Source organism: Lissotriton vulgaris, chromosome 12 (genome assembly GCF_964263255.1).
Source record: "Lissotriton vulgaris chromosome 12, aLisVul1.2, whole genome shotgun sequence".
Lineage (NCBI taxonomy): Eukaryota > Metazoa > Chordata > Amphibia > Caudata > Salamandridae > Lissotriton > Lissotriton vulgaris.
Window position 1 is genome coordinate 241,678,128 of NC_141700.1, and position 13,680 is coordinate 241,691,807.

General features: G+C 45.3%; 1 protein-coding gene across 2 annotated transcripts in view; it reads right to left on the reverse strand.

Annotated features, from left to right (window-relative positions):
• The window catches only part of ESRP2 (epithelial splicing regulatory protein 2), a 139,905-nt gene extending 129,532 nt beyond the window's left edge, over nucleotides 1-10,373 (reverse strand). The window contains exons 1-3 of one of the 2 annotated variants that reach the window (XM_086947743.1): nucleotides 10,231-10,373; nucleotides 9,852-10,010; nucleotides 8,695-8,823 (exon numbers count right to left, since the gene is read on the reverse strand). In XM_086947743.1, coding sequence (XP_086803869.1) covers nucleotides 8,695-8,823; nucleotides 9,852-9,986 — 264 coding nt within the window. In that variant the 5' untranslated portion in view covers nucleotides 9,987-10,010; nucleotides 10,231-10,373. The remainder of the gene's footprint in view (nucleotides 1-8,694; nucleotides 8,824-9,851; nucleotides 10,011-10,230) is intronic. The other variant, XM_086947742.1, reaches the window with a different exon arrangement.
• Between the last annotated feature and the right edge of the window lie 3,307 nt (nucleotides 10,374-13,680).

Consider the following 13,680-nt stretch of genomic DNA (forward strand, 5'->3'; position numbering starts at 1 on the left):
TGGAACTGCCGGGACTATTCCGACTGGGTGTTGTAAAGCCAAGGCATCACTTACTGGTGGTGACTTATTTGGTGCCTCCCTGGTTTGCCTAAGATCGGTATCAAGTCAATCACATATGTTAAGATCCGATAAAGGGGCAAACCTATTACCTGTGCTGACACCCCAGTCAAACGGAGTAGCTGCCTGGCCCTGGCCATGTTGTAGTGGGTTCCATGTAAGTAGAGGAGTGTTGGGGTAATGTGGTAACTGAGCGTTTCTCTGCCACTGAGCTTGCCTAAAGCCCCATGTGTTGCGAACCTCGCCCGGCAAGCCCCCATCCCAAACACTACCTCTTGGTTCACGCCCCAGGGCAGACCTGGTGTTCAGGTCTGTTGGGCGTAAAAAATTTCCAAAGTCCTGATAAGCTGTGGGCTGGAGCCAATCGTTCGGGTGTCGGGGTCTGGCGGCGTCTCTCCAATTATTCCTAGTGGTGTATCTATTATAGCCATTAGGGTTAGGTAAGGTACGAAATTTTGTCTTATCATAAAAGAATTTGAGAGTGAGAGGCACTATGGATCCTCTGCGTCGTTGGGGCGGGAAGACATTATTCAGAACATCTGGAAGGACCTCCGCGTTAGCGAAGTTTAGAATGACACAATCCCCTGTGAACTTTTTGGGCTTACTTCCTATCCAGGATACCCTCCTGGACATAACGATATCTCCTGCCAACTTATCGTAACCTTGGGCTGACATATGCATATTATTAGTGAGCCAATACAGCGCCTTGTCTTTTAAATCCAGATTGGACTCTGTTTTGCCATCAGCTAAGGGAGGGACATTTGCCAAAACCAGAACGACCGGTGAGGCTTCCAGGAAAAATTCGGCAGAAATATCCTCCTGCTGGATCCCCCTGGGGGCTGGAGTTGTACTGGTGCCGGGGTCTACTGCAACTGCGGCTTGCCCAATAGCAGGCAGTGAGATTGGGAGTGAGGAGGGTGGGACCAAAGAGCCCTGATGAGTAGATAATGGGTTGCTTGCATTAGAGATGTTCTCCTCGTTAATAGGTATCAAGTTTGAGACGAGAGAAGACAAGTTTTCCATCTCTTCCGCCAATTTGCTATGGGCAGTACCCAGTTTTTTGACCTCAGATGTTAATTTATCCAGCTTCCCTATCAGGGGTTTAATTATGGTCTTGATTTTAATGTCCATCATTTCCTGGATTCTATTAAAGAGATCATCATCATTGTTGCTTCCAGAGACAATCGCGATATCAAAGTCGGCCTGTTTCCCTAGCCGCTTTGGAGGTGGGGTGGAGGCCTTTTTCCTACCAGGATGTTTCCCCCCCCGTTTAGATGTGGATTTGCGGCAGGCTCTGACCGCCCGTGTTGCTGGCCGCGGTGATTGAGGTTCTACTTCCGTGCTAGATGACTGGTGATTTGGATCGTTAATGATGTTTAATGATAGATCTACTGGGTCTTCTCTGACAGTTTGAAGATTATCATCGGCGTTATTAATGTCCTCACAACCATTAGAGTGAATGGTCAGGTCTGTGAGTTGTATTGCGGGGTTCACTTGCAGTATGTCAGATGCCCCAGCGCTAAGTACACTTGTGGATGGGCTTTCAGGCGGCATAATGGGTGACTGACTAAGTCCAAGGGATTGCCTTCGCTTATTATTGATGTCATTTACCACTTGTACCATGTATGAGTCTATAGTGTTCACTGTCACCGCCTGTGCTGGTAACCGTTTTTTTCCCATTGCTTTTTCGGAATGTGTAACAACTTACCAATGACTCGTCTTCAGCCGAAATTAGCCTAAAATAGAGCCGAGGTGACTAAACGACGATATCTGTATTGATACAGGCCTTGTGTGTCACAGCATGAAATGGCACTAAAATGTTACAACGGATTAGCACAGTACCTTGATGCAGATGAAAAGGGAGAGGCCTCGCCTGGCCCCCTCGTGCCTCTGAGGGCCTCAGAGGGCCCGCCCTTTGCCCGGGCTTCGCCTGGGCGTCCCGCTCGCGTCCCGCGACGCGGATGGCTTGCTTCCTTTGAAGCCCCTCCTGTCGCGTTGAGCGCGTCAGGGAACGCGCCGCCGCAAAGGCTCACGGGAACTGTAGTCCCGGAGCGGCGGCGCGACTGGCGGCAGAGAAGTGCTGCTGGCGCTGGACCAAAGATGTTGGGCTGGGACTGGTCTCCTCGTGGCTCTCTCTCCTGTGTCCCCACAAAAAGGTAATCCTCTCACTGCTCCGGTACTCGTCTGGTCAGGTCAGGACCCCCTGCTCCGCCGAGGGCTTGCTTCCTTTGAAGCCCCTCCTGTCGCGTTGAGCGCGTCAGGGAACGCGCCGCCGCAAAGGCTCACGGGAACTGTAGTCCCGGAGCGGCGGCGCGACTGGCGGCAGAGAAGTGCTGCTGGCGCTGGACCAAAGATGTTGGGCTGGGACTGGTCTCCTCGTGGCTCTCTCTCCTGTGTCCCCACAAAAAGGTAATCCTCTCACTGCTCCGGTACTCGTCTGGTCAGGTCAGGACCCCCTGCTCCGCCGAGGGCTTGCTTCCTTTGAAGCCCCTCCTGTCGCGTTGAGCGCGTCAGGGAACGCGCCGCCGCAAAGGCTCACGGGAACTGTAGTCCCGGAGCGGCGGCGCGACTGGCGGCAGAGAAGTGCTGCTGGCGCTGGACCAAAGATGTTGGGCTGGGACTGGTCTCCTCGTGGCTCTCTCTCCTGTGTCCCCACAAAAAGGTAATCCTCTCACTGCTCCGGTACTCGTCTGGTCAGGTCAGGACTGACTGAATCAGTCCTTCATTTAAAATGTTAATTGACCCATCTCAGATTTTTCTTCTTTTGCTATGGTGCCCGCTGTAATTATGTGCAAGGCTAAGCAATATGGACTTATGGCCAGCATTGCTCCAGATCAGTGGTCTTTAACTTGTGGTGTGGTCTGGCCCCACCCCCCCCCGGGGGGTACATGACGCCAATTTAGGGGTGGACAACTGTTTTTAAAATTAAACAGCAGATATTATATTGGTTTCATGATCTTAAGTCATTAGGCAGTGCACAATAGCAAACGGAACGGCCAAGTCTGACTGCCTCAATTGAAACGCTGGTATAAGCCGACAAAAAGAGCACTAGGAGCAAAACAAGGATTGGTACGATAGAGTCTAGTACATTGCATAATCTTTTAGAAAGAAAAAGTAAATTTTGAAACGCTCCAAGTTTCTCAATACAATGTCACTTAGAGTATTTTGTTTGTGAATTAAACAAAATACTCCATAATTTGTGTAATCTATACTCGTTTCTGTATTTGTGTATTGTTTTGAGGTTCAAATCATAGAAATCGCATAGGCGGGGGTCCTCCGGCTTTCAGTAGCGATTCATCGGGTGTCCACTGAAGCCAAAATGTTTAAGATCCGCTGCTCCAGACCATTTTAAATTAAAGTTACCGTCCTTCAGTGCTTAAAAGAAAGCAATGAGTTGGCGTTTGTGAAAAGATGTTGGACTTAGTCCTTTATTAGACATTCCCCAATGGGAGAGGAGAAGCACACAATTGTCTTCTCTGATCATTGTTTCAAACAAGCCTCTACCCAAGGCATGGCCCGATTCAACTGGAATTCAAAATGTTTTAAGAATTAAAAAAAAAATTAAATAGTGCCAATCTGATCCACAGCAAAGTGTCCACGTGAAAAGAGAGCATCTTGCAAACTCCTTCCATTCAGAGCACGTTCAGCAGGTTGGAACATAGATGAGCAAATACTCCTTAAACTGCCATGAAGGTGAATGGGGAGTGTGCCATTCGTTTTACTGGATAGCTTGTGTGCAAGCAGCTTAGGTGGTTAACTTTGAGAAACGGTTTGAGGCCGTTGAAGGAATGTGGAAGGTTTCGAGATTTCTGAATACCCACTCCAAGAGTTTTGTAGTTTTTTTTAGCATAGCAGTCTGTAGTATCCTGCTCTTGTTACCGTTTTGTGATTTACACCTCCTGCTCAGCCAGTGTATGTACTGTGTGCTTAATAGAATGTTGGAGTGCTGATGCCCCTCGGAATGTTGGTAGACTGACTTGAAGTGACAGTGGAGCATGGGCTGAGCAGCAGGCAGGCTGCTCCTGGTGGGGCTGCTCTTGAGAACATAACTACCTATACTGGAATTATTCTACATGTAACTATCTTCAATAAAGCTTCCTGAACTACAACCTTCTTGCGTGGACCTCCTTACTACACAGTCATTCCAGATTGGTATATTGGACCTCTTTTTCTCATACCAGCCATTACAGACCATTAACGCTTGCATCTTTTTAGCATAGTAGTGATTTCAGACAGGTACCTCTGTACTCAAACCACCAACAGATGTGCCAATACTCTGGAAAGGGCAGACCTACAAACTATGTCCGTGAACCCGAAAATCAAGTCTGGAGGAACTAAAGCTCTGACCAAGACCATTTATATGTAGCTGCGCTTATAAAGTGTAACTGCTGCTGGGGAGCAGCCAAGCGCCGATATTTAACATGGAAAACAATTGTTGCCAAAGCCAAGTATCCGACATGGACTGCTTGCTTATTTTGTTTGGAAATGGTTTTTGAACGAAATAGCATTGTGTAAAAGCCAAAACTGTATTTTTTGATGCAAAAACACTTCCACCAGTAGTCCCAAGCCAGCACTGAAAGGGACTTCTCATAGTGCCAGTGAGTGCAGTCACTCACTGTCATTTATGTCAGAAGCAAGCTGTGAATGACTACAGTAGACGTGTATATATTTTTTTTATTTCTTTTTTTATATCTTATTTTATTAAGAATAATAAGGTATTGGCAAACACGTTCAAGATTGTTCACACACAACGTTCTGTATGTGGACAGAAATACCATTTGGAGCACTTTCTAGTCCGCAGTGCCAGGTATTCGCAAATATGAATTCTGCGTTAAAATGCAAGTTTCAACCACATCTAGGCTACATGGTCAAAAAAACGTATGTGCTATATCACAGAAGAATTCCATGCGTTTCAAAATAAACGACATTATTTTGCAGCACGAAATGACACGTATTTAGCTGGTTGATATTTGCGACATGACTTTAGTGTACATTCCCGGCCGTAGGTTCGGAGTTGTTCTACATCATGGTTGGTCATGAAACTGAAAATATTTGCCTCCTTACGCTAGAGTAAAAACACCAGTGGTGCAAATCGCTGACAGCATGCAGTCTGTACCTTAACAAGGGACTGTCTGCAATTAAAGCGCGTCTGCTCCAAGTAAACATTATCTGTGACGCTGCAGTCAGGAGCCAGGGCTGGAGAATCTGGGACAAGACCAGGCCTGCAGGTGCTCTTTATCCCACAGCCGGGACTCTGCTACAACCTGCGGCCAGCCAGAGTTGTGAAACCTGAAGCTCTGGAGCCACACCAACGCGAATCTACACAACCTATGCCGACATACTCACACACTCTCATACACTAAGCCCTTACTTCAGGCCAGGACCACAAATCCCCCCCAAAGTCCGCTTTCCACCCAACAACCGTGTAAACGTCAGGCCGCCTCTGCCAAGAGGGAGGACATGTGCTGTGTGCGTGTCACACGTTGCGAAAACAGAAACCGGTTCTACAGGCCCCGCCAGCCTCAGAGTCCAAAATGCTCAGACACACCTACAGTGATTCAAACCAAGAGGTGTGGTGAGACAGCTCTGTCCTGGTTTCGTGGTGGTGTGCCTTTCTAATCTGGCAGAGTAAAACATTTTAATGCGAGACGTGTGTTAAAGGCCCAGTCATCTGAACAGGTAGACACTGCCACTGCACTACAGGTTGGGTCATATGGATGCCACAGAGTGTGCAGGGTGGCTGAGGGTCTCGACTCCGCGAGTGAAGCAGGCAAACAAGTGTGCATATGGAGGGCAGGACACTAGGCCCGGCGAGTCAAGCCCTGCTCTGCCCCCGACATACACAACAGCTAAAGATGTGGTTAACACCATTGCCAGCTGGGCACGCTGCTGCAGGTGTAGCTGGCAGCAGGAAGCCCCTGAGGGTAATATATACAATCATATCAAGACTTACTACGCATTACAATAACATTACTTCGAACTGGCCACCACATTGAAAGGTAAGACTTGGTAAGCAGAAGTGAGAAAATAGACAAATACCTTGACAATGTAGTGGAAAGTTGGCCTGGGAATGCGATACTACTGTAGGTCTAACTTTCCTCCCTCTACGGTGTCGCACAACAACCGCCTCTTGCTGTGCCTTTTCACACTGCATTACCACTGCCACCCTTTGCGGCGAGTACTGAATTTCCCTCAATGGAAGCCTCTGCCATCATAACCAAGCCTGTGCCACACATTATCTGCTGTCCCAGCTTGCTCTAAAACTATGACAGGTGTGGAATATGTCTAACAAAATCATGGATTTGGAAGAGCGCTGCTCAATGTGTATTGAAATTAAGTTTACACAGTTAAGGTCACATACACCATAATACAAACATTAAAGGGTGCCTAACTGTAAGCAATGTGCTGTGGAAAAGATAAGATGCACATAACTGAGGGCTGTGTAGCCCTTGATTGGTGTCACTGTCTTTCACACTGGTCCACAAAGGAAGCAAGAAGGTAACACCGGCTATACCAAATCGATTAACTGCTTCCAGAGTGTCGATAAGCATGGAAAATAGGATTATGGGAAGGGAGATATGAAGTTAGGTGGAAGGGGCTAGCATTGTGCCACCAAACTTCTTCCTTCATAGCCTCTTTTAAAATGATAGCATCGGGACAGTGTGCAATGGTTTGTCATTAAAGAGATTACTATAGCACACCCTCTGCCATTAATAGGGCCTCGCATCTAGTTTAGATACCAAATATTTTACCACAAAGAGAAAAAGTACACCATTTGCTCCCAAGAACCGAACATTTGTGGCAGTTTCATTGAGGGCTCATAATTAGGCTTTTTTTGTCTGCACCCAACACTTCAGCTGGAAAAACTGGTATAGGAATGTAAAATATATATACACACACACACACACACACACACGTGCGCATTAGGAGAACATTGTTAACTTAGTTTGTAGGATGCATATGCTTAAATACACTAACTCCGACCACACAACGCTCCCTTTACTTGACAAAACGAAGGAAAGATCAGCTTTTTGCCATGAAGAATCATGTCCATGTCCTACCAAGAGACAAGTTCTTTTACAGACTTGCCATGTAAACAACTGAATGGCATAACTGCAGAGTAGTTACCAGCAGTCCTTTAGAGAAAGGTTTAACCCAAATCCCATCTCAAGTACTTTTAAAAAATACAGACATTTAGTGACCGCTCTCAAGTGGTCACCGGACATAGCGTTCTCTATGTACATAAAATGGGAGGGGGGGGGGGGGGGCAAAATACCAGTCCATCCGCCAGAACCTGGTTTATAAACAGCCTTGATATAACCTTACCAGAAATTAAAGCAGCAGGTCCCAAAGCACACACCAAGAGCAAATTTAGACATCAAGTTAAGGCAAGGCCACTAGAATTGTGTAGCAAGGGAGGGGCAAATTATGGAGCAGGGTTGACTACATTACGTGGCAACAAAAGGTAAAATATTTCATTATTTTGTCATCTTTGCACTTGTTAACACTTTGGGTATAAGCTGCACCTCACTGGTTCCAGTTAAACACCTAAATATAGCATTGAGCAACAGAAAATGAACAGTCAACCTTTGCAAAGAGGCTTCCATTGCGCTTCAACATGTGTCCCCAGAGTATCACTTTTGAACCTTGATCTAGAAACAAGTTTTTGCTAAAATCTGCAGATTATGGATTAGTGATAAACCCATAATTAAACAGAAAAAAGTGTCATGGCCTCACAATTTGTGACCCTCTGCATAGGTAGTGCTTGGAATGGAACTATATAAAAAGTGCAGTGCCTTTTCCAAGAGTGCTTGTTTGCTGCCGAAAAGTGCCTATACTCTCCCACTAAAAGCATTGGAGCAGGGCCGAAAAGTACTGGTACTATCCATTCCAATTCAAAGAAGTGCATGTACTGAGTACCTGCTCACTTAAGCACTGTGCATGGGTTTGAAATGCACCAAATAGTATTAAACTACATTTAAGTCTATTTGTAGATGCAAACACGGTTCATGCATATGCTCAACACTAGTAAATGCTAACGACGCTGCTATGGGTCTGTCTTGTGCACAATTTAAGAGAAAAAACAATTGAGTGTATGAGATGCGTCAGTTACGCATCAACATACCTATCCACAAATCTCACTATCCACAAATCCTCCAACAAAAACACCCCAACACCACAACAAAGACTTATAGTCTTGGTAAACCCTGAAAAGGGCCAGCACAAATTCCAAAACAAGTTTTTCAGAGCAGAAACAGACTGAAACCGAGTGATATTTTAAGTATAAAAGACTTGCTAAAACATACAATGAAAATAAAAATGCACAGTTCACAAGCCATAAAAAAAAAAACAAGATCTGGCAATATTTGTAAAGGCAGCTGGCATCAAATAGCCAATTACACCAAATGAACAAACCACTGCTACGCCTGAATGGCATGGATATCCTTAAACGTTTGCAAGTATACTGCAAGACCCTTGTACAGATGCATTTATCAAAGTGAAGTCACCTAGACCCGACTGTGAATTCTCTTTATTCAGCCCTGCATTTAAATAAAAAAAAAACACAACAACAGAGCAATAAATGGTAAAGTCAGATAGTCCCCTACACCCCCTCCATGGGGGATGGTAGATGCTCACCTGCTGCAGAACTCTGTCCAGGGGCTCAGCATTGCTCAGTCCCTCAGGGGTCAGGCCAGTCTCCTCTCTGCACTGTTCAGTCAGCTCCAAGTTATCAGCCTTCACCAGAGCCTTGTGCAATATGCCCGCCTAAAATACGCAGATTGAATTAAACTGATGAATTGAGAAAAACTGTTCAAGCTATGGATAAATATTTATATTTTCTATAAAAATAAAAACACAACATGCATGGAAAGGCTACAGTTTCATTTCTCCAAAGGATTTGTCATGTTTCACAAAAGGCTACATACAATATTTTAATTTCAGCTTGGCCTTTGCTGAACACGCGGGTGAAAGTTAACTAGACACATTTGTATTAAATAGCAGAGTGGAAACGTGCTTTTAATGCCCAGTGGCATTATTTACACCTTCACACACCATTGTGTTCCCTCCTAAATTGTCAAAAAAAAGGGGGCGCAGTTTTGGTTACATCAGGAACTGCATACATACTGCTTGGAAGGTTTTTGTGAATTTGTTTTAATACATTAACCAATACAGATTATTCATGCACCCTAGATAGATTTAGGAACCCAAAAACAACCAACATACCACAAAGTAAGATGCCAAATAAATTTAAAAAAAAACACAATGATAAATACGATTTCACCAAGACCAAAGCAATATGTGAAGCGACATATTGTTCGAAACTTAAGACATTAAGAAACAAGCATTCAGTTCATGAAACAGACACCACCACGCACAACGTTAAAAATGTAAAGTACTTTCTCGTCAACTTCCACCATAAAACATCAAAGCAAACAACACATAACAAATAAACAGCGTTGTCAACAATAGGTCGCAGCCACTCTAGAAAGGGTTCCACATATGAACATGTGGGCCGCACAATGCAGCAAGTTTACAGTCTCGGTTTACGTTCAGGGACCGCGGAGGGGTCCCCGGGCACCTCGAGAACGGGGTTGCATTTCGTTTTCATTTCCCAGGCACGGCCCCTTGTGAAAGAAACATACTTTGGAGTAAATGAACCTGTGCAAATCTTTCCAGCCACAGGTGCTTGTAAATGACGCATTGTGATTGCGGACACGCATGTGGGAGAATAAAACAACACAAGCTAAGGAGAGGGGTCATTGTTGTAGGTTTTAATTTGTAAAGAGCCATACCTGTTTGCTGTGAAGATCCACAACTTGCCACACCAAGAGAATTAATTCCCTCTCATCCGCACCCAGTTTAGCCCCACTTGCACCAGCGGTTGCCCCAAACAACACCACCAGAGAGTCACTGTGCGAAGCCGTCATGACCACAGAAGAGGGGGGAAACAACTACAAATCAGAAGCACAGGTGAAAAAAAAAGAAAAAATAACAATAAAAAAATAAAACACCTTCGCTCCAAGTGATCCAAAAACAGAGAAGAAACAAATGAGAGCCAGGAACACAACAATATCAGAGGGGAGGGGGGTAGTAACAAAAAGAGAGAAAGAAGCTTTCTCTGCAACGCGAGTGGTGCAGTCCCAGCTCAGGTGAGGAGCTGCCCGGCTCTACCTGTGCTGTAGTATGCTGGATTCAGCGAGCTGACATCACAGCGGCCGGGCCTCGGCAGCTTTCTGGGTGTCTGTACCCCCTCTCCTCCCTGCGCCGCCTCGGATTACACTCACCTGGGCCCAGCCCTACCCCGCCCGTCAATCAACGCGGCCGGAGCCGGGCCCTGTGCTGAGGTGGAGGCGGGAGGCGGGGCGGGCCACGCCCGCGGCCTCCCACCTGATAGGCGGCGGCCTGCTCACAGCCAGGTGGGGGAGCAGCTGCAGCTCTCTCTTCCCCGCCTCCAGGAAGCTGTCTCTTCACTTTACGTTGTTTTTTTTTTTACCTGCTTTCAGTTTGGCGAGTTTGGAATGGCGGCGGGAGGAAGAAGAGCTCGGCCTGCAGGCCTGGTGGAGGCTGCAACGTTTGCATTATCTGAGAGGATTTAAAAAAGCCGAGGTCTTGACGCCTCGGTACTCGAGCAGAGATTTAGAATCTGCTCTCTCCTGTGCTAATTTTGTGGAAGTTGTATTATTACACGTGGCAGGTAATACGACAGTCTTTGTAAGTCACTATCAGGACACATGAACAGTATCACACACCCCAAAGGCACTGTGTTTCAGGTATAATCTTTAAACACGGAGTCCAGGGTTTCCATAGTCTCCTGCTCATGTATACTCTTCTAAGCATGAGCACGAGGCGACTCGTGTATATTATAACTCGTGCTTCATTGTCCTAATACCTGAGCGCATGTGCTCATCCCACCCGAGTACACAATACGGTTTCCTCATGCCATCGGGTCCAAGGAACTTCTGACCTCATATACATTAAGGGTCAGAAGCCTAGAAGTGATTGTGGACTCCAACCTAGTCTCAACTCCACAGGCCAATCAGATCACTTAGAGTGCCTTTTGCACAATAAAAAGACCTCAATTAGTTTTCCATTATTCTGGCTACCCACAAAAACTACAAGCCACACTCTCACTTGTGATCTACAAACTCAACTATGACTAAAGCCCATACCTCGGTGCATGGCTGGCTGTAGCTCTGGTGGCACCTGGTGCAACAATCTTTGTCAGTGCCCCACATCCATGGCCTCCTCCTCGCATTCCCTCACTATAACCAAGCAAACGCGCCCCTCATCTCTTCTTCGCGCTCTCTTGAATATATTTCATTTGTTTTAAGGCACTGGTAAAGGCAGGCTTTACTACACACTCAGCTATCCACATAAAACACAGATTTGTTCTTTGCAGCAGGCATATTAACCCTCTGTGCTACTTTATTGTGAGTCAAAAATACCACTAGACAAAACCCCATCTCTCTCCCCAGCAGGAACATCAATCTCAAGACTTATCTTGACATTTTTATTGCTGGATGCAAAAAGAACTCTACAGCAGGTGTTTTTAAATTGTATGTTATTGTTAAACCAGCGCCCCCTCTGAGGTCAGTGCCCACCCTCCAGGAAGGTGCCCAGTGCAGCTCCACCAGTCCCACCCTAAAGTGGGCCCTGCCACGGTGCACCCTGCTTCATCATATGAAAACTTCAACGAAAACAGAACGCTCCAGCTCCTGCTCCACCTCCACCCCAGAGAACATATCTCTGATCCTCCAACCTTTTCGCTGGCAGCGGAGCTGGACAATTTTCAGAGGAAGGGTCTCTTGCCATTTACATCTGTTCACTCAAATCAAAGGGGGTTTGAAAAATATTATGTGACCAAATGAGCGGGTGAAGCAAATGACTGAGCTGCTTTCCCTGGAGAGTGGGCAGGAGGTGAGGGGGCTATAACCTTTATATGCCTCTCAGAGCTATGCTGGACCTTGATATGCTACCCAAAAACGTGATGCCCAGAGAAACACCCTAATGAATAATGTTGCAGGAACATTTGAAATACTATGCATCCTCTAACAATAATGCCCAAAGTAATAATGCATTACGGAATGAAGGGAATCTGCCTTTTCTGCGTGGTCATCCTATATTTTTCACCTTTTTCTGGACCCTATATTTTTGCTTGCTTTACAGTGCTGTGCACTTTACACCTGTTAACATGTACTAAAGTGCCTGTGCTCCCCCTTTAACAGTGTTGAAAAGGCTTATTCCCAATTGATTTATTTATATGGAAGTTAAATGCCACTAGTGGACCACTGCACCTAATGTGCCTTTCACTAGAGTGACAGTGAAAATATAGCTTCAGTTCTACTGTTGTACCCTGATTGTAGCAATGTAAAAACTGCAATTTAACCTGTCGAAATAAACCATTTTGACAGGTAAAAACCTCCCTTTTAAATATTAATAAACCATCTCTATGTATGCCTGGTATGCTACAAGGCAGGGTGCATTGTATTTAAAAGTAGAACATGTAGAAATGTACTGTTAACATGACATTACAGTGCTAAGCACCCAAAAACTGTTTTCACTGTGCCAGACCTAGGTGTTCTATGTAGAAAATAAGAGTACAGATTAAAATACTAATTCAATATCTTGGAAATGAGTTAGAAAAATAATTAAACAACTATTTGTAATAATTATTAAAATCCAATTACAGTTTGAAGGTGGACTTTTAATAAATATTAAGGAAAAGTAACCATTTGAAAGTTAGTTTTTTTTCTGCCTCAAGTTCCTTAAGGCTAATTTGCATCGACTCTCTAGCTTCTTTCAGCAAGTAATTAGACTTGAATAGGCGTGAATATGTGTGAAAAGCCTCCAAATAGCAAACTACATGCTGCCCTGAATGGATAGAGATTGAAGAGAGTGACCCTAATCAGGCCACCCGAGTCACCACCTCTCTGCCTTCCAAGAAATGACGAGTCAGGAAGACAGTAGAGAAAAGAAACCAAACCATTTTATTAGTAATGAGCTGCAGCGGAGCCCAGTCTGACCGGCCTCATGAGATAGCTGCTGAGGGACTGCCCTAAGAACACTTTATAAAACATAATATACATCTTCCAACAGCCTAAAGTGCCGCCCATGCTGGAATTTTCCAGCTCGGGCACTGGTGAACAAAGGAGGTACATAAGGTTGAGCTACCACCTGCAAAATGGGTACATATTATCACACTCTCAAGGTCGTCTTGTTCGAGCTCAGCACTCTCTAGTGTGGAAGCAGGGCTAAGAGAGAGGAAAGGCATGCAAACACAGATTAAGCTATCCATTAGTACATTAGAATCCAATATTGAATACGATGAGAAGAAGTTACTTGAAGCAGCTTTTGCTGAGGCAGACAGTCAATGAGACAGAAGCTTATTTCGATCACAGTACAAAATGGCAGCTAAAGACAAAATGGTGCCGCAAATGCTAACGTAACTTGCACAATGCTAGAAGGAGTAGGCTAGACGTATTTTGCAGTCCAACAGACCCTCCTTTTAGCATTTGCTGACAATTTTGACTATTCTAGCATAGTCAGTAAGTCATTAATGCAGGGCAATACACATACTGATAATTCTCAAAGATACCCTTGTCAATGTTCATTAAATCATGG